The sequence below is a fragment of the Fusarium keratoplasticum genome, chromosome 13 (genome assembly GCF_025433545.1).
Source record: "Fusarium keratoplasticum isolate Fu6.1 chromosome 13, whole genome shotgun sequence".
In the NCBI taxonomy this organism is placed as follows: Eukaryota; Fungi; Ascomycota; class Sordariomycetes; order Hypocreales; family Nectriaceae; genus Fusarium; species Fusarium keratoplasticum.
Genome location: NC_070541.1, coordinates 28,890 through 55,339, shown reverse-complemented (window position 1 = coordinate 55,339; position 26,450 = coordinate 28,890). Strand labels below are relative to the sequence as shown.

General features: G+C 46.1%; 6 protein-coding genes across 6 annotated transcripts; 3 read left to right on the top strand and 3 right to left on the bottom strand.

Annotated features, from left to right (window-relative positions):
* Positions 1-267: 267 nt before the first annotated feature.
* On the bottom strand, positions 268-4,940 carry NCS57_01443500 (putative ABC1 transport protein; the record flags this gene model as incomplete). The annotated part of the gene is made up of 6 exons (XM_053064038.1): positions 268-682; positions 729-958; positions 1,007-1,240; positions 1,296-2,228; positions 2,282-3,805; positions 3,864-4,940. 6 exons carry the CDS (start codon positions 4,938-4,940, stop codon positions 268-270), a joined length of 4,413 nt encoding a protein of 1,470 aa, XP_052906321.1.
* Positions 4,941-5,691: 751 nt separating this feature from the next.
* On the top strand, positions 5,692-8,036 carry NCS57_01443400 (Zn(2)-C6 fungal-type domain-containing protein; the record flags this gene model as incomplete). Its single annotated transcript, XM_053064037.1, has 7 exons — positions 5,692-5,793; positions 5,880-5,903; positions 5,999-6,120; positions 6,182-6,582; positions 6,643-6,929; positions 7,004-7,459; positions 7,545-8,036. Exons 1-7 carry the CDS (start codon positions 5,743-5,745, stop codon positions 8,034-8,036), a joined length of 1,833 nt encoding a protein of 610 aa, XP_052906320.1. The 5' UTR covers positions 5,692-5,742.
* A 4,187-nt stretch (positions 8,037-12,223) lies between these two features.
* Positions 12,224-14,992, bottom strand: NCS57_01443300 (Zn(2)-C6 fungal-type domain-containing protein; the record flags this gene model as incomplete). Its single annotated transcript, XM_053064036.1, has 8 exons — positions 14,587-14,992; positions 14,364-14,523; positions 14,235-14,297; positions 13,967-14,183; positions 13,616-13,918; positions 13,082-13,567; positions 12,598-13,015; positions 12,224-12,546 (listed from the first exon to the last, which is right to left on the bottom strand). The coding sequence occupies exons 1-8, from the start codon at positions 14,957-14,959 to the stop codon at positions 12,224-12,226; spliced, it is 2,343 nt and encodes a 780-aa protein (XP_052906319.1). The 5' UTR covers positions 14,960-14,992.
* Positions 14,993-15,616: 624 nt separating this feature from the next.
* NCS57_01443200 (FAD-binding-3 domain-containing protein) lies at positions 15,617-17,592 on the top strand (the record flags this gene model as incomplete). Its single annotated transcript, XM_053064035.1, has 4 exons — positions 15,617-15,701; positions 15,763-15,843; positions 15,901-16,046; positions 16,099-17,592. The coding sequence occupies 4 exons, from the start codon at positions 15,617-15,619 to the stop codon at positions 17,590-17,592; spliced, it is 1,806 nt and encodes a 601-aa protein (XP_052906318.1).
* A 2,497-nt stretch (positions 17,593-20,089) lies between these two features.
* On the bottom strand, positions 20,090-20,975 carry NCS57_01443100 (Epimerase domain-containing protein; the record flags this gene model as incomplete). Its single annotated transcript, XM_053064034.1, has 3 exons — positions 20,711-20,975; positions 20,289-20,657; positions 20,090-20,238 (listed from the first exon to the last, which is right to left on the bottom strand). The coding sequence occupies exons 1-3, from the start codon at positions 20,961-20,963 to the stop codon at positions 20,090-20,092; spliced, it is 771 nt and encodes a 256-aa protein (XP_052906317.1). The 5' UTR covers positions 20,964-20,975.
* A 2,366-nt stretch (positions 20,976-23,341) lies between these two features.
* Positions 23,342-24,841, top strand: NCS57_01443000 (FAD-binding PCMH-type domain-containing protein; the record flags this gene model as incomplete). Its single annotated transcript, XM_053064033.1, has 3 exons — positions 23,342-23,733; positions 23,782-24,016; positions 24,086-24,841. 3 exons carry the CDS (start codon positions 23,342-23,344, stop codon positions 24,839-24,841), a joined length of 1,383 nt encoding a protein of 460 aa, XP_052906316.1.
* Positions 24,842-26,450: the final 1,609 nt, after the last annotated feature.

Here is a 26,450-nt window from a genome sequence, read left to right as displayed (position 1 = left end):
GCTTGGGGTTTTTTTTTTTTTTTTTTTTCTTGAAGTATTCATTATTACGCCCGCGAACACAGCGACTTTCACTAAGCTCCGCGAAGAACATAGGTAAGGGATTGACGTTTGTTTGGAGTGGCAACATCGATCAAGATCGCCTCTGAAAGAGAATTTTTAAGACAATTAGATCAGAAAGTAAATACAAGTGTATGTCTATAGTTCTTCCTATGCCATTCTAGCCCTTAAATCTATATCCTTCCTCCTTTCACGTGGAGGATTCGTTGTCTACTCCTTCTTCACCTTCTTATTTTTGGGAACTCTTGCAAGCCAGTAGAACAAGAAGGCCGCGCCGAGGTTGAAGATGCAAAAGATCCACATCAGCCCAAAGTCTCTCCATCTGTGGCCATAGCTGATGCTAACAGAAGCTAAGAACTGATTGGTCTCAGACATGGTGCAGTATTCGCAATTGGTAGCGTTGGGATTGGCGAGGTAGCCTCCAACTTGGTTGATGTAGTCAGAAGCGTATTCCGTGCAGGTTGACCCGTTTGGAGCAGTGAAGCGAATAAACTCGTTGGGAGCGCAGTACATGGGAGCATTGCCGAGAGAAGTGCCCATGAAACTCTCAATTATGTATGTGAAGGGGTTGACACGGTACATGAAGATCCAGAAGCCCGGAAGAGCATCAGGTCCAGCCAAAACACTTGAGACGTTAGTTAAGACTCATGAACTTTTCTGAATGAACATACCCGCAAAAAGTGAACATCATAATCAGAAGAAGATTACCAGCACCTCCGGCAACATCAGCGGTTGGGAGACCGGCGATCAACATGTGCGCAAACGTGCTAGTATACACAAAGAAAATCCAAAGATGCAGGAACATAGTAATGCCCCGCGAGTGGACAGCATCGGTCCATTCAGCATTTTTGTATAATCCGATGGGGTAGTAAAAACAGATATAGGCAAAAAGTGACATAATCTGCCTCAGGTCAGCTTTAGCCATATTATTAAGAGCAGATAGACTCACAGAATTCCAGAACAACTCAACCAGAATGCTCGCAGCCATGAATGCCTTCCAAGAGTACGTCTTAGAGGGACGCTCTCTGGCTTCATACATGATTCGCTGGTTGGCGACGACAGGCATGATCTGGTTGACCAGGTTGGGAAACAGACTCAGGAACATGAAGATGCCAAACATCTGGTTTGTCAGTCCACGTTGGGTATTGTCACCGTTCAAGAACGATAGGCCAGTAAACAGAGACTATCTTAATTAGTACATAAGTTGGGTAGGGTAGTTGACGTCAGAGAAGACATACCGAGCCGAGAGAAAGCAAGACTTTAGCGTAGATATATCCAGGACTTCGCCAATACTGTTCGAAAACTCGTTGGACGACTTGACGATACTGCTCAGTAGGGGAAGCAGCGAATTCCTTGTAAATGGAAGGGTCTTCGTTTACAGGGGTGGAAGCAGTCGAAGTAGCAAGTCGGCTGAGCTCCTGTTGAACCTGCTGGTACTCCGGGCTTTCCCGCCAAACCGCTGGCCAATCGATATCAGTTGTCGCGCCTGGGGCCGCACCTATGACCTCAAGCATATACTCGGCTGGGTTTGATCCGGCAGGAAGACTTTGGGCTCCGTTGCGAGTAAAGTAATCGACCAAAGTGCGAGAACCTCTACCGATGTCGCCGAAGTAAATGGTCTTTCCCTTTGAGAGCAGCAGAAGCCGGTCGAACCTTTGAAACAACATAGCAGAAGGCTGATGGATGGTGCAGAGGATAGCTTGGCCGTTCTGAGTTAGCTTTTCCATCAGGTTGCAAATCGACCAAGACGTCTGACTATCCAATCCCGACGTCGGCTCATCGAAAAATAAGAGGAGTTGAGGACGCGCAGCAAGTTCCACGCCGATAGTTAGACGCTTACGCTGTTCAACATTGAGACCTTCTCCGGGAACACCAATAACAGCATCAGCATAGTCCTCCATGCTCAGCAAGCCGATAACAGTGTCCACATAAGCAATCTTTTCCTGTCGACTGTACTGCGATGGCTGCCGCAGAAGGGCACTGAATGTCAGGGCTTCGCGAACGGTGGAGGTAGGAAGATGAAGATCCTGTTGTTGGACGTAACCGGTTTTTCGCTGGAAGGACTCATCTCGAGGTTTTCCATTAACAAGCATATCGCCTGTAACGACACCCATAGTCACACGGCTTGCAAGAACGTCAAGCAAGGTAGTTTTACCCGCGCCAGAGGAGCCCTACAGATGGTGGTTAGTTGGTAAGAGCGAAGAAACTAGAGTGCATAACTTACCATGAGTGCTGTTAGAGTACCTGGCTTGACCCAACCATCGACTTCGTCAAGAATCCGCCGAGGCTCCCCTTTGATCTTGATGTCGTAGCAAACCTTTCCCCAATGGAATACGGCAGTTTGTTTCTCCACCTCGGCTCCTGAAGCATTACCGTCGTAAGTCGGGTGGTTCATTGCAATAGCAGGGCCGCTTTCGATATCGCTCGGTGTCTTGAGGTGCTTCAGTGCCTTGCGAAGATACACCAGTACCTCACCTTTGGAGCGCTCTGAGGCGACGTACTCAGTTGCTACAAGGTGCAAAGCGAGATAGAGCACTGCGAACGCAATCATGACACCCCAGTTACGCCACCGATGCGATGTTTCGTAACCGTACGCAACACTCAGATACGCGGTGCCGCTCACAAAATCCTGTCCAGGCATCGACCCTTGCGCTGAGCATGCTCTGCTGCTAGGCCATACATCATCGTATCCGCTACCCGAAGGGACGAAAGTGGCGCATGGGAAGTCCCTGCCAGCAAACTCATTGATCATAATAGATTCGAGACCGTAGAAGATGGGATTGGCCCAGCGGCACCATTTGATCCAGCTGCGCATGTACTGCACAGGAATCGTGAAGCCCGTATACAATACCAACCCAAGCAAAATGATCGCGGACGGCGCCATGGCTTGAGCGATCGATTTCGTGACAGATGCAATGAGGCGAAAAAGCATTGACATTGTCATGGTAGTTGAGAAAATGATGAGGAAGAAAAAGAAGAATGCGCCTGGTTCCCGGCGTAGGTTGCCCATGAAGTACATTGTGATGTTCGTCAAGACACTGTTTACCAGCTTGTACGGTAGGTCGACTATCATCGAAGAGAGCGCCTCAGCACTTGGGTGATAGAGGGCATATCTGGCATGCTTTTCGATGATCTTCCGTTTCGCATATAAAGAGATGATTTCCAAGATGCTGCTGAAGGCGTTCATAAGGATAATAAAGAACAGGAGAACAGATCGGTTCTGAAAAGCCGCTGTCGTCTCTGAGAGGTTGTAGAAAATGCTGCTGACAATGATGGCCTGGAGGAAGTTGGTCACTAGCATAGTGATGGTTAAGCTGGGGTCTGTCTTGAGCATAACCACACTACGCCATAGAGTCAGGGTCATCTGCTGGAGATACGAGAGCGTAAATGGAGACTTGGTGCGCTGGGCTGACGACTGGTCCATGCGCCGAGATTCGAGAAACTTGTCGTAGTGTTCGCCATGGAAGGGATGTCTTTCAACATAATCTTCGATTTCCTCCATTAGCAGCGCTCGGTCACGACTATCCTTCCATGCTTGGGCAAATTCCTCAGGAGTTCGAGGCGTCTTGTTCTCCCATCCTGGGCGAACAATGCGTTCCTGAGGACTTGTCATCGAAGTCAGGAAATCGGCCGTTGTCTGCTGATCTGGGCAAAGGAAGCCAAGTTCTTCAAAGTATTGCTGAGCCCGAGAGGTCTTGCCAAAGAAGATTTGTCGTCCCTTGTACAAAACAAGGACCTTTTCGAAAAGCTGGTGAGATATTAGTGTGGCTGATCAATTAATTGACTGATTGAGTTCATCTACTCACGTCATACGCGTCCTGGGGTGCTTGATAGATCGCGACACAAGAAGTGCAACCCATGACATCGGCCTGAGTACGCAAGGTACGACAAAACTCGACTGCATTGGCGCTATCGAGGCCTCGAGTACTGTTATCCCAACATTGTAAGGGGGAGTAACTTAGGGAAGCCTCAGCAATGGTAACACGCTTTCTCTCGCCACCACTGACGCCTCGGACATAATCGTTACCCACGCGGGTGTTCTTCGTATGTGAAATGCCAAAAATCGCCATGGTCACATCACGGAGATGTTCGATATATTCCTTTCTACTGACTCCAGCAGGGATGTTTCTGGGGCATCGGGCGGCCGCGGCGAAATACAATGTATCGCCGACTGTTAGTTGCGGAAAGTGATGATCAACCTCGGCAGTATAAATAGCCTCTCCCCTGAATGCACCTCTGATCTGGTCTGGGTGGATTCCTTGGTAATTGAGGGTAGATGACTTTTCAATATGAAAGCCGTGGGTATCGCCAGCAACTGTTTTGAGGAAGGTTGAGCACCCGGAACCTGGGGGGCCAAGCACGCAGAGCATCTCGCCACTATGCACAACACCTTCGATATTGTGCAAGATGTCCACACGCTCTTGTTTCTGGTTGAACGCCCTCTTTGTCCAGGTGATTGCATCCAAGAAGATGTTTCCCACAGTCTTCTGGAAGTCGGTGTCTGTGCCGAAGCCGTAAACGTTGAGGTTCTGGAAAGCGACACCAGTTGTTTTAGGTGGGCTCCCCTCGAGAGACTCCTTCCTAGCCTTGTAAAAAGCCTTGGCCCATTTCTTCGCGTTGAACTGACCACTGTTCGGGTCCAAGGGTCCGTTGCTTGGGAGAGGGAACAGTGACGCTGGTGCACCCGCGCCCTGAGACCGACTTGTCAATCTCCTGGCAAGTTGCGCCATATCATCATGGATCTCCTCTTCACCTTTATCAAAGGCATCGCTCGTGTGGCCAGTGTTGGCAGCCAACGTAGTGATCGAGTCTCGGGAAGAGATTCCCGGTTTGGGTGTTGCAGTTGGCTTCTCGCCATTGGAGCCGTTGTCGTCAGAGGGCATCTTCTGAATCAGCTCGGATTCAAGAAACGTATTCGACAGATGAGCCAAATCGGGAGCCCTCCTTCAATGAGTGTCAAGGGGAAAGTGCGAGTTACAAGAAAGGATTTGCGCCGTTCGATTGAACGTTTAGGAATGAACGAGTGGTTTAGTGCTGACTTCCATATGTCTCAAGTCAAAGGTTACATCTCTGAATGTTATATGTTCCATCGGAGCTCGGCATCACCGTCCATGCTGAACACCGAATAATTGTGGGACGGGCATTCGGCGTCAACCCTGAAAGACAGAGGATTCTTCCAGCCCGCATTGAGCGGGCCGATTTCCCAAAATAGGTTTAGTGTTTAGTTCAACAGACCCATACTCAGGTCGGCACAAGCTACCCCATATAGATGCCCGGCTAGGTATAGCTGTCTGTGAATTTGATTAAGCTGACACATAACCTTAATTCCAAATACCGGCCATTGCACTAAACCATGTGTCTTTCCGCCCCACCCAAAAGGCGAGGAGCCCACTCTATCCCTGACCTAACTAACGGACTTTCGCTACTAACCCCAAAGCCGAAGGCCAGCGGCCACGATTGAAATTTTGTTGTTCCGTAGACCGATAAAGTTTTCTCAAAAACCAGTAAGTCATGTGATAGGGAGAAGACAAATGGGGCAAATGAGATAAAACTAAGCTTATTAATTCCAAGCTTATGACGTTCTCTACGGCAACTTTTGTCGGGATCGAAGGTAATTGATAAAAGCGATCCCCGTCGGCCTCTGTTGAACGGACGTCCGAGCATTTGTCCGGCTGCCAGCCTCTGATGGATTCGATTGCAGACACGCGACCCCGACAGGGTCTCACTGAGCTAGCGGTAAGTATGGCATCGGAGATCAACGGTTCTTGCTCGTCTGATCCAATCCACTGGGTGCAAACAGCATTCTGACACATGTTGAATAGTGTCTTGGCTGTAAGTCTCGTAAGGTAATCTAACCCTACTACCCCTGACCCATGCCACATAACATTGGGCCAGCGCTTCTCTCTATACAGTCGACTAGGGTTAACACCAGCCATTCCAGATCCGCTGCAACCGCGTCAAGCCTACTTGCGATGGATGCTTTGCTCGACATCAATCTTGCATCTATCCAGAGCGCAAGAGAAGGAAGAAGACCAACGACAGAACTGCAAGGCCTAAATCAGTGTATGTGCTGCGTTCCGCTGTCCCCAAAACTCGTGTCTTTCGAGCTGACATATCCGGGTAGAGCTGGCAATGATGTTCTATCAGATCTCCTTAACAGGATAATACAGGTCGAGAAAAAATGCTTCCGGCTGGCCAATTTTTCAACGAAAGGGGCAACCCCGACAGACTCAATGACATTCGCCGACGAGGATGCTGAAAGCTACTTCAGCACACCTTCATTGACTTCATCGCTGTCGCCTAGTACGGGACTCATGAATCTATGGGGGTCTGATACATTGCTTACCCGACATGAGCCCATCATAACCTCTCCGATTACTTGTCCTGCCCAACCACCAAACCCAGACGCGCGTCTCAAGCAAGCCCTCAATCAGGTCTTGTATCTCAAGCGGCAAAACCTCAACAAGCGGACTACGAGAATGGACTATGAAATCGCTCTAGAGCTTTCCAGGACTTGCCTTGACCGTACGGCATCCCTACGCATTTTACGATCGGATTTACAAGCCTCGCTAATACCTGATGCAGATTTCTACAAACACCATCATAGCGACATATTCCAAGACTTTATCAATATCAAGCTTATGAAGCTGATGCCCGATATCATCAACATGCCTGAGATTACGATTGAATCAGCTACACGTATACTCTACTATTGTATGCTGTACCATGGGTCCTTGATGCTTCCCTCCGAGACGATATCGCAAGGTGGGGACCTTACTGAGGCTTTGTATGTCTACTGTCTTCGTGCCCTACCAGCTTGGCAGAAACAAGCTTCGGGGACCAAGACAGATCTTATCGCATCCATACTTCTTGTACGTCCGCTTACAAGATTAGCCTATAATCTATCCTAGCACACACACAAAAGCAGCTGACTTTGACTCAATAGATGCGAGCCGCGCTTGAGCAGTGTGACTTTGACTTTGGTTGGAGCATGTACACTTCCGTATGCTTTTGTGTTAAAAAGCTCAACATTCACAACCTCGATCAATTTTTCCCGGCTTCCATGGATCCCACTCTCTCAGAAGAAGGGGCAGACCAACAGCGGAGGGGCTTCTGGGCTTTGATGCTTGTCGAACTCTTCTTCCGACTTCTACACGACAAGCCTGCCATCATTACCGCAAACATAACCGAATGGCGCGTTAACCTTCCCTCCATCACTGCCACCCAAGAACTTGCCGAACACGTGGCCCCGACCTTAACGTTTCTCGTAAAGTCCCGACTGACTTTTCTTCTTCTTCGGTTTGATATGCTCAACCGAGATGCTGGAGATAAAAATAGCGTGGTCGCACGCATTGAGGAGTTGTGTGAAGAAATTGAAGGCTTGATCGAAGAATGGTCTGTGGTGAGTTTATTGTCATGTTCCGCCACAGTTGTTCAGGATTCGCGTGTTATCATTATGCCGTTCCAATTAGCTAATCAACTAACAGATAGACGCGATGGCGGCATACGAAGATGTCGCTGGATTCTGGTGGAAGCTCTACGACGTGAGTCTCACAGCATATTCCACAGCAATGGTCATGAACCGCAAGATAGCAGTCCTTCGGTCCGGCCAGGCTGAAGCACCCGAGACGACATATGATGTGCCCACTACGCCTCTGTCACTCAAGATCGCACGACGCATTATGGAGCTAGTGATCCTAGCGCTGGAGAAGTATCCGGTTCCGGCAGCCGTATCTTGCGTGTTTGGAGCATTTCGTTGCTATATAGCGTATGGCTGCTTAGCCCAACATCTGCTTTCTAGTGATCCAAGCGACCCTAACTCAACCACAAAAGCTGATATGGCTTTGCTGGAGCAGGTTGCTCAGAAGCTGGTCATAATAGCAGAAGGCGATAGCGATTTCATGCCGTTGGTACATACATTGCATGAGTTAAACACAAGTATCTATACCCAGTGGGAATGCAGGCGACGAGGCTGCTAGCCTGGTCGGCAAGGCCACTCAGGGCAGAACAAAGTTCAAGCAGACAAGCAGAACAAGCAAGGTAATTGGCAGGTGTTGGCTGCTTAATCCAGATCCCCAGGAGGAAGGGGGGTGGGGGTGGTTTCTTATCATTCAAGGTTTTTGCTGGGGTTTATAGGATCAAGGTCGTCTATCTGTAGGCAGGAAGGGGCAAAATCAGCATATTCAACTTTTAACTCTTTTTACTTTACTACATCCTACAGTATGTCTGCCGATGACACCCTCTGTGACAGTAGGGTGTTTTCCCAAGGGATAAACCTAGCGTGCTGGTTTATGTTGGCAGAGGATCAGGAAGCGTACACTGAGCGGTGTATGTCACGTCTGGTAATGTGCTCAAGGGTATTGAGTGTAACCAAGTTGTATTGATAGCTGAGGTAGCTACTACATATGAAAGTGCAAATGAGTGTTTACTATATACTTGAGGGGTGGTGCTTGATCACTACGTCCCGCGCCATGATCAGGGTGATCGTTTAGGTGATCACCGTGATCATCTTGGTGTTGAGAGTGATCGCAACCTGATTGGTGCGGAGTTTATGGAGATCCATCTAACACGTGACGTGTGCATGTCGGGTCGTGACAAAACAAGCCTAAGATATTTACCCGTTGGCTCATGTGGGCCAAGGCCCAGGCGAGCCAACCTAGTAAGCTAGGTTAGCCACAAAATTATGATATAGCCACAAAATTATAATACATTATGGGGCCCTGATTTCCCCCTTGAAAAGCCGCCTTTTTCATCCTCTGAGGTTTAGAAGCTATTAAGAGTGATTTTTAAAGGTAAAAAGAGCAAGTTAAAGTAATTAGCGATGCTAGATATAATAATATTAATAATATTAATAATATTAATAATATCTATAATAAAAGCCGCCGCCTAAGCCTCTAAGGCCGCCGCCTTTCTAGATACTTCGCTATATAAATTTAGCTATAAGATCGTCTCTTTAGCCCCCCGGGCTAGCTTCTTATGCGGCTCTTACTTCTATGATAATACTTTTAATCCTCTATATTCCTAATATATAGTATTAAGGCTATATTAGGCACGGCATAGAGGGGGGTTTAGACGGTAAAGATAGCAGCCGCGGCGATAAGGCTATAATTAGTGGTAATAAGGGTATCTCGAGTAGATATAAAAGAGGTTTAAATAGAGGGAGTTCCTTATTATTTTCCTTTTTTTTTTCTTCTTTATTGGTAAGAGCTAGATTAAGGTAGAAAGTAATATTATTATTATTTCCTATAAGAGTAGTTTAATTTATTATACTAAGGGGTTTTAAGGTAAAACTAGTATTATAAATAGCTTTATTAATTTCTTATAGTAATTATATATTTATTATAAAATTATTAAGCTTTTAGGAGAGGATCTAATATATAATTAAGTATTATATCTCTATAAAATAATACTTAATATCTTTCCTTATATATTTTAGCTATTAAGCTTATAATACCTTTCTTTTTATATTATTAATTATAATCTCTTTATCTTATTACTAAAAATTCTTTATTTTTTTTATCTCTTATATAATAAGGCTATAAGTAAATTAGACTTATGCCTTTTTCTTCTTTTATTAGGTTTTAATAATAACCTTTTCTTATTACTCTTAAATCTCTTATAGACTAATATTATAACTAAAATTACTAATTAGTTTTATTTTTTTCCCTTTCTTCTTAATATTATATCTTTTCTTGATTTAAGCCTAGTGGTTATTAATATAAGTAATAACTATAGATTTAAGGATTATAGCCTCTATAATAACCTTATATATCTAATAAAGTCTAGTATATATTAGAGAGCTAAAGGTATTACTATAGCGCTCTAAGAGGTATTTTATAATATTTATAGCGGTCTAGAAGTAAGAGTTATAAGGAAGAAGTAAGGAAAAGGCTAGGTTAATAGCCTATTTTGCCTAAAGTTACTTTTTAATAAGGTATATTATTACTAGCTTAGGATTTAATAAATAAATACCTAATTTCTTAAAGCCTAAGATAATATTATATATAGTAAATCTTTCCTTAAAGATTTATTATTTTATAATATAATTTAATAATTATATTAATATTAAAAGAAACTTATAATTTACTTAAAAGCTATAAATAAAATTAATATAAGAGAAAGAGATATTTTTTTTAAAGCTATTTAATAAGATACTTATAATATATATTCTTTAATAGCTAAAAGACTCTAATATTTATTAATTATAATATATATATAAAATAAGATAATAAAAGAGCTATAATAATATAGAATTTTATATAATATTTTTTAATAATAAGGACTTTATATTTTATAAAGCTATTAAAAATAATAAGGCGCTAGATTATTATATTAAGGGTATAAGAAATAAGGGGAATATTATATTAAATATACTTATATATAAGATCTCTAAGGAACTTATTATAATTAAATTACTTCTTAAAAATTATTTTATAACTTTTTATTATAAAGGATTTTTCCTAAGAATATTAATTAAAATATATTATTTACTTAAGAGTTATTTTATTATTAGAAAAAGCTATATTAGACTAGGTAAAATAAATATTAAGATTAGCCTCTATATATACCTAATCTAAGGTTAAAAATATCTTAAAAATAAGTTATAATAATATTATATTACTTATAGCACTATTTATATTAATAAAGGTATAAGTCTTATAATTAAAAAAAAAAAGAATTTATTTTCTTATTTTTTACTTTATTTATATAATAAAGATTTTAATACTTTCCCTAAGGATCTTAATCCTAATATTAGCCTAGTTAATATTTTAATACTTAGAGGCGCTAATTTTATAACTCTAGATAATCTTAATTAGGCTTTTAAATTATTATTAAAGGTTATAAAGACTATTAGCTTTTTAAGACTTATAAGACTATTTTATAGCCTTAAGAAATACTTACTTAAGCTTAGAATAATTAATATAGAAATAAGAATATTATATCTTATTAATTAGATTAGTATTAAGATTCTTATATTAATAAAAGGTTATAGCGATATCCTTAATTTTAGCTTTAGAGGCAAGAAATCTAGACTTTTTTATTTATATAATAAAAATAATAATAACTTTATCCTCTTTATTTATAAGGACTCTCGGTTTATTAACTTAGGCAGGGATAAATCTAATCTCTAGCCTTCTTATAATCCTCTAAATAGAGGTAAAAAAAGACCCAGGGTAATATATATTAGTGGCATAAAGTAAGAGAGGTTAAGTTATACCGGTGGAGGTATTATAATAGAGGCCCCGGGTATACTACGCATATAATATTATAACTTCCCGGGCGGCCTTAAGATTCGCCTTACTTAGCATAATAAAGATAAATATAAAAGAGGTATTTTTTATTAATTAGTATTATAAAATACGGCTAAAATAAGTAGTAATTATATAAAAATAAGGATATTACTAAGTGCGGGGTCTATATTATAATTTTGTGGCTATATTATAATTTTATAGCTAACCTAGCTTACTAGGTTGGCTCGCCTGGGCCTTGGCCCACATGAGCCAACGGGTAGGGATTTTCCTTATCTATCACGGCGACCTCTTAATGTCTGTCACGGCTATGTCGCGACCGGGCGGTCAGGAGAGGCAGAACGGACCACGGACGGAACAATGTACTCCCGCTCACGCCGACACCAGTAAGCCAGGACCGCTCACGGCAAGCGTCGTGAGCAAGGCAAACCACACCAGTACATAGAACACACTCATTCGCACTTCTTAGGTAGCAGCTACCTCAGCTATCAATACAACTTGGTTATACTTAATACTTTTGAGCACATTACCAGACGTGACAAGCATCCTTGTTCAAGACAACGCCAGTATCCCCTCTACCAACATAAACCCAGTACGACCGGTTTATCCCTTGGAAACTTCCGACCGTCACAATGTCGACCTGACGAAACCACTAGAGTGAGTTGCGGCGTCGGTGCTAATCCATCTCGGAACCCGCAAAGCCGTGCTCATAGTATGCTCCCGATATGTATCTTGGGATGACGTAGTGAAAATGTCAAATCACTCTAACCTAATTTGATATTTTGAGAAATAATTCTATTGATGCATGGCGATACAATGAAACGTTACTTGGCGGGTGGTGTTGTGGTGGAGCACGACACCATCGTGGCAGGCACAAATCGTTCTGGAACATCCACGCTTACCGTACCGTGCTCACATCAGTCCACGTTCCAGTCCAAGATCTCCAAGAGATCGGCTTCAGAGACTGGTACAGGGTTTCTAACCATCGTTTCTGAAAGATTGGGAGCCAATAAACATCCCACTCCCGTAGACTGGGATATAGGTGCCGACATGCCCTCCTGGAGATGTGTACTGGGGGATCTGTCACTTGGTTGCCAGGTGGCCTTGGCCAAAGCATTCGCGCCAGTATTCACGTCTAGTCGACAAGATACAGGTGCTGTGGTATTATGGCACTTCATCCCTTCGGATTCTGGAATGGCAGACGTTCGACCCTGCTTGTGGGTCGTCGAATCCGTTTGATCTGGTGTTGAAACGTTAGAATTAGAAGGTAGGGACGTAGACAAGTATGTACCATTAGAACCACCAGCTTCGTCCTCTAAATAACATGCAGAACCATTTCCCGGGGCCATATAGGTGGGTCGTTTACGTCGGTAGCTCGGCACAAGGGGTCTAGCCTCGGTGTGTTGAGCGACAGAGCTTCGAGCAATTATCGGAATAGGGGCTCCAGCTAGATTGAAAGCATCGAGACACTCCTTTAGGCATGGAACCTGTATATGCAAGTGGAGACCGCAATGTTCGATGTCGGCGCATGCTTGCTGCAAGAATGCACGTGTCAGCTCGTGCGTGCGTGACATTGCCTCCATCGCTGAGATGATAAAGCCCAGATTCGAGAGGTCAGACGAGGCTAGACCAGATTTCAGATTCTGTTTGGCCATATACACGTAAACTCTCGTCGCAAGATACAAAGCAAGAGCACATAATGGGTTTTTCTGCATTAGATGCGTTAGTGCTTAAGATTTACTTTATTAGGGAGCACTAAAGCAATAAATACATACGAAAAGTGACACTGCATGGGAGACGAGTCTGACAATATTGACCACCTCTTGAGCGGTCGTCTGCAAACGGGCAATGCTGGTCTGCTTGATAGAGTCGGGCAGGCCATGTTTCTCGCACTTCTCAACAGCGGCATGGTGGAGACATATAATCGAGGCACGAAGGTCGAGATGCGTACAAGCAACTGCAGGGTCGTTCGTATTCAAAGGCATGCCAAGGTTATTGGGGAGGAATATAAAATTTTTTGATAGAATATCATCAAGTTCACGATGTCGCACCCAAAATGGGTCATTGATGATATCGTCTGCTCGTTCGCTCGGCTCGGCTCGGTGTATGTGGCGTAAGATAGACTTGAAAATCTGGCAAGCAATCACGGTTCCTGCAAAGCCAGAATACTCAGCACCTTTAATCCCTTCATGCAAGAAAGGTGCTTCCTCCTTCTGGTCTAACATGAAGGCATTCTCAGAAGCAGGAAGGCGAACAGCGACCTGCGCTTATTTAGATGATAGCCGAGTAGCTTCTGAGGTTTGACTTACATCGTTTATATCAATCAAGCTAGGACATCCTGTTGAGATTCTTGCATAGGCATCTATGGAGAATGCACCCCAGAACGCTCGCCTCCGTTCTTCCAGTTCCGTCCAAGTCAGTGGCGGCGACAGAGAGTAAGAAAGGACGTGCGGATCTCCATCAATTCGATCGAGTCCCATCATTTGACAGAGCCGAACAGATCGTGCAGCACTCATAATCGACCTAGTAAAGATCATAGTCTTGGTCTCATACAGGGCGATCAGTGTCCATGCCTGAACGTGTTGAATCGTTACGAACTGCTCATAGCAGCTCTAGCGAGGTGTTAGCCTCCACATACTTTATTCATTGGCGTAAGCAACCTTCATCTCATCCACCTCAAGGCACTGCCTTGCTCGCCTATAGAAGGATTCGTGGTATTTATTATACTTGTTGTGGCCAATTGCCGCTGTGGCCCAGATGGCGTACTGAAGCCACATGGGCGGCTTTGCTGAGGGTTCACTATTGATGGCTTGAGTGTACCTCCGAGGGTGAACGATGGGCATCGAAGGATAGTAGGTCGTAAAGAATGCCATGTTCCTACTTTTGTCAGTTATTTTCCTCTCTTACATGTAAGGGTAAGCAGCTCACAAATCGTCTATGATCTCGTGCGGTGGAAGGGGCTCAGTTATGTCTGGGCTAATAGCTTGAGTACTGCTAGAGAAAGGCTCATGTCCGTCAGGCTCCGCATTGACACCTGACAAGGCGGATAGGATTGACGGTGAATCTAGCGGTTTCTGGCCTGCCTCAGATGTGTTATCGTTAAAGCCGAGGGTGGAAGTTCGGGAGTCCGTTATAATAGAGCGATGGAAACGGTCACCTTGGTGTGCTCGCCCATCAATGCGTTTATCGCCTTTTTTCATATACCTTTCAACCTCGACTTCATACCTCCTGTTAGTAGACAGCTTTGCTTCATTAGATAGGATTGGCAGGCAAGAATTACCTAGACGAGCTTCTAACTCTTTTACGGTTCTTCTCTTGCGAATTGGCTTTTTCCTTGACTCCGGATAGGCGCAATCTGTGAAGAGATGAGAGCAACGGCTGCATGCTGGCTTGGCACGGTTACACTTGAGCTTTCGGGCCCGACATGACAAACAGGACAAGGGCTCTTTCCCGAGAGCGACAGGGGTTGCTGAGAGGTCAGACTCGGTGCTATGCGGCCTCATGATTCCGGAAGGAACTTGTCTGGATTCCACGACGTAAGGGTGCTGTAGAGATTCAAGTGAAATCAGTGTGGGGACTCCAGACTGCCAGTCTAAGGGATGAAGTGCTGGACAATCATCTGATGGCTGACGGCACAGCACGGAAACATCCATGTCCTGGCGTCTGGGCAAAAAAGGAAAGTCGAGTGGAGGCGAAATTGAGGGCGCAAGGCCGAAGCGCGAAGAGCCGAGCGCGAAAACTAAAACGGAATGCAAACAAAGAAGGCAGCTGACCGCTTTGGAGCCCCACTTATCATGACCAGGTCGATTATTCACGATGGGAGTGCAACATCGAATAAACGGGCGTCCCTTTTCTACCTGCATAAAAGCGGTACCAGAGGCCCACATCTCGGCCTCCTAATGTGCCCGCATGCCGAAAGAATGACACGATTCACACCTTACTTCCGATACGGATCTTCGGTTAATATGATACATGAGATCTACAGGCTATCTTAACCTTCTTTATGCTTAAATATTAGTATTAGGCTAGCTATGGTGTGATTTAAATGCCACGCATTTTCTTATATTATCCGAGGATATGATGTAATTGAGTAGAATGAGCAATTGGCCGAGTTAGGACACGGACGGCCAAGCCGTAGTTCGACATGGCCGCTAATCTTATTGCATAAGACTAAGAGTCTCTCTTGATTAAAGGTGTAGATTCGGACGAGTGGCGGAATACTTTATTCCAGCACTCCACTCTCTCTAGCATTCTAAAAGTAAGAATCTATCTGCCAGAACTTTCACCCCCATCCTACTCTATCTGCAATCATGAGCTTCCAAATCGAAACGGACATTCTCATAGTCGGTGCCGGACCGGCGGGAGCTTCCCTTGCAGCCTTTTTAGGCCAGAATGGTAATCACCACAGATAGCAGGGAATCAAAGCTTGAATGGATGGCTAACGTTCAGCCTCAAGGCCTGAATGGACTTGTCATATCCAAGGCCTCTTCCACGGCGTATACTCCTAGAGCCCACGGGTTCAATCCTTTCGCTGCCGGTGAGAACAAGCCTACTGTGTAGCCATGTGCTAGTCTAATCAGCCTGTTGATGTCAGAGTGTCTCCGCGATATCGGTCTTGAGGAGGAGGTGCTACGCCTCGCTATACGTGGGCCCCTTTATCTTTCTATGCGCTTTGCTCGAAGCTTCATTGGGCAGGAATATGGAAGAATCATGGCGTGGGAGGAACATCCAACAGTCTCGGTAAGTTCAAACCCATCCACATTGTTTCCTTGGATATCGAATGAGACGCGAGCGCCACCAGGGTAAACGAAAGGAAGTGACGCCGTGTGAATACGTTGACTTCACGCAGCGTCACCTTGAGCCGCTACTACTACGCTTTGCTTCTCATCATGGTTTCGTTATACGATTTTCAACCGAGATAATCGGTGTTGAGACTGCCAAGGACGACTCTGGCAGGCCGTGGTCTATTTGTACTATCCAGGACCATGTCACGAAGCAATCGTTCCGAGTTCGCACCAAGTACCTTTTTGCAGCAGATGGCGCACGTAGTTGGACGGCGCGCGCATTCGACTTCAGGTTCTCAACAAAGCCTGGAGGGCCGAAAGCTTGCAACGTGTTGCTCCGTGCGGACCTTACCCGTCTCTTGCCTAAGGAGCGACACACTGGATTACACTGGATCATCAAGCCTGATCGAACTATATTTCCCGGTGTCGTTGCACATCTGCGAGCTGTTTGGCCTTGGAATGAATGGGTTATGGTGGCTTTTGGCCCAGGGGGATCCAACCCATTCGACGGGCTAACGCGTGAGAGCCCTGGGCTTGTTGCCTTTGTGCGAGACCTCATCGGTGATAGTTCCATTTCCGTCGAAATCCTCCAGCTCGATCCTTGGACGGTCCGTGAAAGCGTCGCTGAAACATACTCGATAGCCGACCGCAGTGTTTTTATCCTCGGTGATGCGGCACACCGACATCCACCCACATTTGGACTGGGGAGCAACACATGCATCCAGGATGCCTACAACCTCGGGTGGAAAGTAGCGTACGTTTTGAAAGGTCTGGCCGGTCCCGGTCTTCTGGACTCGTACCGCCGGGAACGACAGCCGGTAGGCGCTGCCATTGTCCGCGAGTCTAACAACCAGATTCGAAAGAATGGTGATCTCTTCGGTGTCCTTGGGATGGCCGTACCACCTGAGGAGGGCATCAAGCAGCTTGCAGAGTTGTCGCAGTCGACTACCACTGGCGCAGACCGGCGAGCAAGACTGCATGAGGCTTTAGAGGCAAAGACACAGGAGCTTGAGAGCCTTGGGTTGGCCTACAATCAATGGTATACCTCTGAAGCTGTGTACCTTGACGATGAGTGCGAGCCTCGACCTGCTTTGAAGGATGACCCAATTGTCACGGTGCAGATCAGCTCGTACCCTGGTAGTCGATTGCCCCATGCATGGATTGATGTGCCCGCCCGTACAAAGATGATATCGACTTTGGACATCGCCGGAAAGGGGTCCTTCTGTTTGTTGGTAGGTACAGAGAGCGAATGCTGGAGAACTGCTGCCAAAAACATCCAGGAATCCACTGGCATCCCTATTCATGTCTATGGAATTGGGCATGGGCAGGAATACATCGACGTGTACCGCGACTGGCACAAGAAACGAGGAGTTGGCGACGACGGTTGCGTTTTGGTTCGACCTGATAGATTCATTGCCTGGAGGTCTGTTGGTAAGGCCCAAGACTGCCAACAGACATTGACGGCTGTCCTCGACAAGATCCTATCTAGACATGAGCTGTAAATTATCCAGTAGTGTTGGGCAGCCCAGGAAGCAGGCAAAACCACTTTCTAGGAGAGATATTGCCCTGCCAGATGGTTGATAACAAGAGCCATAGCAAGAGCCAGTATGGTTGACTTATGTCCGTTTTGAACAACACAATGGAGAAGGAAGTGTCACTTAACTATGCGATATCCACCCTCAGAGTGCTCTAGTCACCTTTTTTATCTATTGCAACTCAACCCGTGCACACACAATGTCTGACATGAAAATGAAACACCTCACTACACCATCATTGGTAGCACCCGATGCATTTCGTCAACCATTGAACATCCTATGACCTCTAATGCCATCTGCTAGCGTAGCTCGCCAACTTCTTTCCCATTGAGCTACAGCTGCCTGGTTACTTCACTCCGCCTCCGTTCAATATCTTCAGAGTCGAGCCCAGAAAGCCCTCGAGGTTCTACACGGTCACTGTAACCACGCAAAACCATGGCTGCCATCCATGAAAGTTGCTCCATGACGCGCTTGGCCTCCTTATCCTCCCCCATATTCGGTGCCCGAGTCTGCAATATTGGTACCAACCAGCTGGTCAGCGCCTCATGTTGCTGAGCGTCCTGGCCCGCCTGGTTGGGATCTTCCAACTTTTGTTCAAGCTCATGCAATAACTTCTCTTCCGCTTCAAGACGTGAGTCAAGAAGTGCTGTTGGGACTGGGTGGAGAGCTGTCTTGAAGCATCAGGGGCCCAGCTTGGGCGGACCGGCACAGGCGTCAAGATGAACAACGGCCGATTCAGGCACTCGAGGCTTGCGGGTAGGGAACACGGGCCTCGGGAGGTTTGTTAGAAATTCTCAGGTGCGACGAAATGCCGGGGGCAATGGAAGACCACGCAGAAGGTAGGAGAGGGCGTGTAAGGCAAAACAACCACAACTCGTCCCGTCTATCTATCGAGGACCGGCCTATATGATGTGTCAGTTTGGAACAGCCAGCAATAGAACACTGTGGAGACCAAACGCCCTCTTTGCGGACAGGTTGACACGCTAGCCGTCGGATTAGGTGAGAGGTGCTGCAACGCAGGGATCACAGGGAATGTGCATATGGCACGAACCAGTTGACGAAACTCAAAGGGTGGGGAGTCAGGTCGAGACCAAGAGCAGAGAAATTTCGAAACGTCTCCAGCACGACGACGTTCTGGTAGAGCTCGCGGGTGGTCCTTGGTCTCCGGAGCCGCCTCAAACCTGGCATCGCTGGTGGGTCATTCAGAGGAATTGAGCCGAAGTTGAAATCTGGCATCGTCTAGTGGCAAATATTAGTTGGCAGCAACGGCCGGTTCTATGACTCCGAAGCCGTCATCGTCTGAGCTCGCCTCTACCGTATCTCTAAGAGACTCGGAGTGCGAGTCAACCTGGTTCTGGGGGATCGTCGAGCCTCCCTGCTTACACAGCCGTAGAGTAACGCCCGAGACGTCTCGCGTCCAGACGCGGGGCGTCTCCAAGGACTGTGCGGCGTTGAGCGGCCAGCCTCCAGGCAATCACGGAGAGGGGAGAGCGATTCCGCGACGAGCAGCAACCCGAGTGATCGTTGCGAAGTTGAAAACATCCACAGAGGAGATGCTCTCTGCCGTGACAGCACTGCCGCCTTTTCGTGGCCATAGCGGCAGCGATTTCCCTAAGCGGTATCGAGACTGGCAAGGCACTTTTCTCGACGCGTTCTATCACCGAAGATCAGTCCGTCTGTGGCCTTCTAAGAGCCTACTAAGGACTGGGTCTTCGAAGCCATACCGAGAGCTCATCATCTTATAAAATTTTTCTAAGCATATAATTACTCATAGAATACGTATAAATGACTTTCGTTCTCATCGGACCTTTTATCGCATTGCAATGAGCCATTAAAGTCGACGATCTTGAAGGCCGCCAAAAGATACCTGAGTGAGCGGATACCTGAGTGAGCGTTATGGCTTCCTTTTATGATTAGCGCGATAGGAGAGAGCAGTACACTTTGTTAGTAGGGCCAGGGGGGACTAAGAGGAAGATGTAAAGCATTTAACACATTGATTACCTTTGCGTTTTATTGTAGAGCATCTCTTGCTATTCCAAAGGATTTCGTATCTCTGACTAAATAACAAACCTCCGAACTTAAAACTCACTCTTTTAGAAATGACACAACAGTGTTCTTCTAAGCCCTTAGTTTCAGGCAAAGGTGTTTAAAGGTTCGATATTGCTTAAAATAGACTCTTCGAGGCTGGTCCAGCCCGGCCGTCCTAGATCCTGAAGCAGTTGTTCTGCCTTGCCACAGGGTTGGATCTCGTTCGGGTCAATCCCGCCAGAGAAGTTACCGGGGAACTCCTTATTTGGCTTATGCTTCCGAAGGATTTCTAGAATCGAATCCCAGCTGAATCGCCCGGCAAACGCAAAAATTCGTTGATCTTTAACATGAGGGAAAATAGCTGCTGCGAAATGCAGCCTACCTGTGTCTTGGACATTGACATAATAGTCTATGACACATTAGCTACCTGCCAAAGTTAGGGGACGATACTGTACGCGCCTCTCACAATCATCTCATGCATCGATGTGACCTCTCCTTTCCATAGCGCACAAGGCAAGCCAGAGCTACTCGGAAGACCTTGGTTAACTGGGTCAAGGACCTTTCCAAAATTGAAAGCGGGAAGGACTCGAAACCGTTAGCAATAACACAATTGCTTCTAGATTCCTGGGTCATACCAGAGTTGACAACGATATCAGGACGCTGATCGCGATGTGTCTGATGAAATCGCCAAACCTCCTGCTCAGCTTGGGCTTTGCTCGCGGCATAAACCGCCCACACACGCTCCGGGCCATAAGGAGGTTCTGCCCAAGCCTCCTTGATAGCATCCATATTCCAAGTGTCCTCGGTCACGACAACACCGGGCTTGTTAGGAGTGGCAGATATCGCAGCCGTAGATGAAGATGTGAACACAAATCGTTTGACGCTTGCCTCACTGTATGCCGCCCTCAGAGCATTCACAGCTCCGGTAATTGCGGGGGGGATGACATTGCGAGGGTTCGAGTCAAAAGATACAACAGATGTTGTGTGGACAAAAATTGAGACCCCTATCCAACCTTGGTTAGCAAGCGAACGTTACTGCTACTAGATTTCGGCTTACCCTTCACGGCTTCGTCAAATGCCCTTTCAGCGATCATGTCAGAAACCTCGAAAAGCTCAAAGGTTCCTTCTCCATACTTCTTCTCGAAGAACTTCACAAGCCAAGAGTTCCTCTCGGCATCCCGTACAGTGCCGCGGACTTTGTAGCCATACTCAAGAAACTGGTCGGCAATGTGTGAGCCCAAGAAGCCGTTGACGCCAGTGACGAGGACAATGGAGCCCTTCTGGACTGCCGGATCATCAAGAGAGCTCATTGCCGAAGAAAGAGGGATGGAGAGGTTAAGTTTGGCCCAGCAGAAGCAAGCCTTGGGAACCCATCTCGCTTTTTAACGCCCTAGCATCAGGCAAGGGAGACCCAGTCCATTAGCAAGTCACTCATCGCCTCCTCGAGATGGCAGAATCCGGCCCGGCGGCGAGGGATCGATGTTGTGGGCCTCTAACGTTCAACAAGGCGGTGAGTCGTTAGGGGGCGTGCACAAGCAAGGCCGTCATAGTGGGCCAACGAAGTTTTCTCGGTCTGCTGTGCTTCAAGCCACGAATGAATCGCAATACGTAGTGCATGATCAGGGGAAGAATGACGTGCGTACCTTCTAGCCAGTAAGTCCGATTCCAATTTATTCCGATTTATTCCGATTTGCTCTAACTGACGTCGAGTAAGGATCGAGGTACTAGGCGGGACCAGTACCCCGTACGTATTACTATTTCCTGCACCCCCAGACCTGCATAAAGACAGAGCTTGATCTCCGTCATTAAAATAGAGTATCTGTGGCCCACATCGGCCCTCGCGTGCTGAGAAACAGCGTGGTTCCCCATACTGGGCCAAAAGTATACAGCTCGAATGGTATTGTTGATCAACCCAGCCCACATAATTCAATGGTAGTTGATCTAAACAAATGACTCCAGTCGGCTACACACCAGCCTCAAAAGGCCAGAAGAGCTCTGTCTCTTCGGTACACTGCTCCTCGGTAACTTTCACGCCACCTATGTACAGCTGGAAGGCGGGCACTGAGCCAAATCAAGCTCCTTGGTCCGATCAAGGGGCAAGCGGATGACGAATATATTCGGGTTAGGAGCTCATAAACCGAGTAAAGGTAGGGGTATTGGCTTTTCTCTTCTTAAAGGAGGTGACTTAGAACTTTATACCGACGATTTCGTTTTCCTCGATGTGCTCCTGGAATTAAGCGCGTCCACTAAGGTACCAGCATGGGCTACAGCACAGATTACATAAGAGTTGTGCATGAGCAACAGGCCTTTCGTCACTCGACGAGGATTGCCACATCTTCCAAGAACACTGAAACTGAGATTCGGACTTTATGTGACACCATTGGGGGCACCCATCGCGGTTGAGAATACAACGCTAATGCTCAATTTTGTGATCGAGACCTGGCTGAGGGGCTGTCGGTGGCGCACATGTGTCGCAACCCATCGATTTGTAATCATATTCGACATTCGCACTTCGGTAATGCGTGGGAGTCCGAGGTGGCTTCTCATTGTAGAGGCGCCACTCTGGCATTACAGCCCGAGTCGCTCTTGGCTGCCACCGACCATGGTATGTAAGTTTCAGTCACACCATTTTACCCCGAACACCGGCGTCACCCTGGGCATACATTGCAAGCACACCGGGGTGCTAGGCTAATATTAGTATTCCCCCCTCCATTGCCCGTGCTACCAAGGGCGCCGACGATGCAGCATGTGGCCATTCGCTTTCGGTTTCGCGCTCGGCATTTCGCATCTCAAAATCTGTCCACGGCCGAGAATCGTGCCAACGCCGACGTGAACGAGTCCCGCATCAACTCACCGGACAACATCAAGGCCGATTCCCCAGTCATCCCTGTTTTATGGAGCCTTTGTTTTACTCCACATGCCGGGAAACAAGTCGGCATGCAGGCGTATCTAGGGTGCCCTCAACAGCTGTGGTCGTCTTCCTGCTGCTGTGAGCATATCCGTCTCCGACGAGGAAGACAGGGAGCCCCTCTTTTTTGGAGAAGCTGGTTCAAGGAGCCTCATGTGCCAGCATTCTAGGAATTACGATTATCTGTCAAAATTTTCAAGTCTATCTTACGCCATGTATATTGGCCGAAGCCGAATGAAAGGCCCCTTGGGAAGCTTGTATCAAGATTTGTTTTTCTCCTGGGAGTGGTTTACCCAGCGTTATTGTATCAACTTTAGCGGTCTGGTGGCTACCCGTGAGTCTCAGCTTCCAAGCCACTCCCGCACTCATTGTCCACAGAACAAATACAGAGGTGATAAACCATGCCAGTTACGCCACCAACTCATACCACTAGTTTCGAGCATATCGAACGACTCCTAAGCTCGGCTTTGGTGAACCATCGCGAAGCAGCGAGCATCAAGGACCTCGGTGTCTTGGCACGGTCAACCCCACTCTCTCGGCACCCCGTCTTTTGCGGTGACCCAACTTACGAATGAATGTCTAGATGCCTGGGCTGGGTTCAAAAGGTTTTTCATTTTTCCTCCCTATTTATTTCATTTTTCTTTTTCTCATCTTTGTTCTCGTTTATCAGAACTTAAGTCCGAATTTCGAGGTCACCTACTCTCGGCTAAGCCAACCGGACTGTCACGGACCTCCACATGTCGTGATAGAAGAGACAACGGAATCACGGATGATCTAAGTATGGCGTTTCCGTTGAGATTCTTTCAGCATTTCGTCAGCACCCATCCAGACATCAAAATCATTATCCCCACCGACCACGAATGGGCCGACGCCTCTCGCCAATACTACACGAGCCAGGCAGCTCGTCCCGACGTCATTACACGACCGCAGAATGCAGCTCATGTTCAGGACTTGGTTCGTTTATGTATGTCTAACAATGTTGACTTTGTCGTACGCACTGGTGGCCATGACTGTGCTGGTCGAAGTCAAGTTAATCACGCGTTGGTAATTGATATGCGTGATATTCGCTACATAAAAATTCTTCAGGATAAAAGAACTGCGAAGATTGGAGGTGGAACTCTTATTCGAGACTTGGCAACAGCTCTGGGCGAAGAAGATCTCATTACACCAACGTACGTGATTGCCCTATTCCCGCTTCTTGCGTTACTTCTGACTAAAAGGGTAAGCGGCCTTGTTGGCTCTATAGGATACGTTGGCTGGGCAATTCTTGGCGGCTACGGTCCTCTCGCTGCCAAGTATGGCCTTGGTGTCGATCAAATCATCGGTGCTCGATATGTCAATGCTCAGGGAGAGCTTGTCGATGCCGATGAAGAAGCATTGACCGGGCTGCGCGGAGGAGGAGGTTGTTTCGGTGTGATTGTGGAACTCACGATCAAGGTATATCCTTTGAAGGAGGTAAGTGAATGGTTGGACGTGTCCTCAATGTTCCGCTGCGATAGAAGAAGATTTCTCATTCTTCCATAGGTCCTCATGGCCACCTTAGTATTCAAGTCTGATGACATGAGTATCGCCTGGTTTTTATTCGTCCAGGGCTACAACCAACTCCTCAGCACCGGATCTGAACCAAGTTGCCTTTCTGTACAACTAATTGGTAAGGTAATCGCAGGCTGTGGCAACATGTTCACGGCGTCAGTTGTATGGGCCGATGACGACCATGACGAGGGCCGTAAATGGATCGACGTTATCGCCTGCTTTGGAAACTGCCTCAGAAAGACTGTCAGGGCGACGTCATGGCAGATATTGTGCGAAGAAAATGAGAAGTTGGTAGGATCGACAGTCTATGGCCGAGCAAGGACTCTTAACCTTCGATATCTTACCCCAAGAACCACACAGATCCTGGCGCATTACAATTCTGTGATTCCAGGTCCGGAGTCGTCCATCTCGGTGCAACTCATTCGTGACTTGGGGATAGGCCTCAAGTCAGTATTTGAGCCACGGTGTCAGCACTACTGGCTTGAGATTGCTGGCACATCTCGGGATCCACAAGTTGCAAAGCACGCTGAGGAATGGGCTAGGTCATTGAAGCAGGATCTCATAGAAAAAGACCCTGATAACGTCCTAGACGCAGCCTACATTGGCTTTCTAGATGACGATGAGATGGAGTTAAGCAAGGTCTATGGAGATCACTATCAGACTTTGGTGGCTGTTAAGAGGAAGTTGGATCCTCGGAATTTATTCAAGAATTCAGTGCCGAGAGTTGAAGTTGGAATCGAAGATTAAAAATTGTTGCGGTTAGGTGGATGTTCAGGAAGAACTGCTGACAGTTGATTTATAAAAAAATAATAGAAACAAACGCAAATAAAAGGGATGAACTAGACTGTTGATCAGTAAGCCGAGCAGGGATCTGGGGCAGTATGCGGGCTGGTGGTAGCCGATGCTATCGCCGCCGCTAGAGGCTGCGCGGAGCGTAGATTGGATGGATTGTGGTACACTTGCTAAGGATGAAGGTATAATTATGGCTAATTCCTTAATATTTTCATATCAAGAAAGTAAAAATTTAGGGAGGGGTTGAAAAAATAATGATAAATGTATGCATGTATGTATATTTTTCGTCCGGGAGGCCGTGAGGCCCCAAAAGTCTCCTATCAGAGCAAACGACGTGCTGAGCTAAACTAAATACAATCGCTGCCATACTGAGTCCTACTCAGATCCCCCGCAAGGCCTCTTAGATCGGGGCCATATACATGCTCGAGCTATTTTCGTGCTCATTGCTCCCAAAAAGGCACCTCTCTACTCATAGCCAGCCTTATGGTAGTTTTCGATAAAGCACATCCCGCAAGACACCAATACAGTTAATCTTAGCAGAGCTCCCATCTAGCAGTGCCTGCATCTAGTTTATCTAGTATATAATCAATACTAAGGCATATTACTTCAAGAGGGCATCCTATCAGCGGGAACTTATCCCTCCCTAGCCTAGAATTCTCTTGTATAGATAGATTAAATAGTATTCTCTACCCTAAGGTAGGAAGTCTATGTCCTCTTAGATCGCTAATAGCTGCGACCTAAGCTATGTATCCTTGGGGAAAACTCTCATAGGAGAAAAAAACTAATATACTTAATAAGTAAGCTATATAGATAAGTGAGCTATATACTTTTCCTTACCCCCCTGAATAGAAATCATCATAAAAAGACTATAAACTATTTAATTAATTAAATCTACTTATTATACTCTTCCCTAGACGTCTTAATCACTACCTAATAGGTCCTTGCATTATGCCCGGGCTTACTATAGACACTATATCGCCAAACGCCCGGCCTAACTAACCTTCCTCGACCACTACTCCTCGATAATTTAGCCACTACCTACGTATCTATATCTATCTAATTAATTATTTACCTTCTTTCCTCTACTATTACTACTCCTCTTTTCTATAATCTAATCCTTTTTGCCCTCCGGCGTTAGCTTAGTATCTTATTTACCTATTAAAGGTCTTAGACCTCTGTCCTTACGAGTACTATCTCATATATAATTACCTTTATTCCCTTCGTAAGAGACTTTAATACTTTAAGAATTAACTCTAGAGAGCTACTTTAATACCTTCTAATCTATCTTTTAAAGTATTTAGACTAAGATTAAGCCTTAAGTATAGTCTTTAGGGTCTTTAAAGCCTAAGGGGTTAATAATTTAGTTACTTCCTTAATTAATATTAGTATCTATAGCTAAATATTAAGCTTTAAGACTATAGTTTCTAGGTTAAGAGGAATAAGGCTAGCTCCTTTAAAAGCCCCCTTAATATTTCTTTCTATTATAGTAGCCTTATATATAGCATAGAAGGCTAGAAAGAATTTAGTCTTTAAAACATAAGTTATAAAGTATCTAATTAATTAC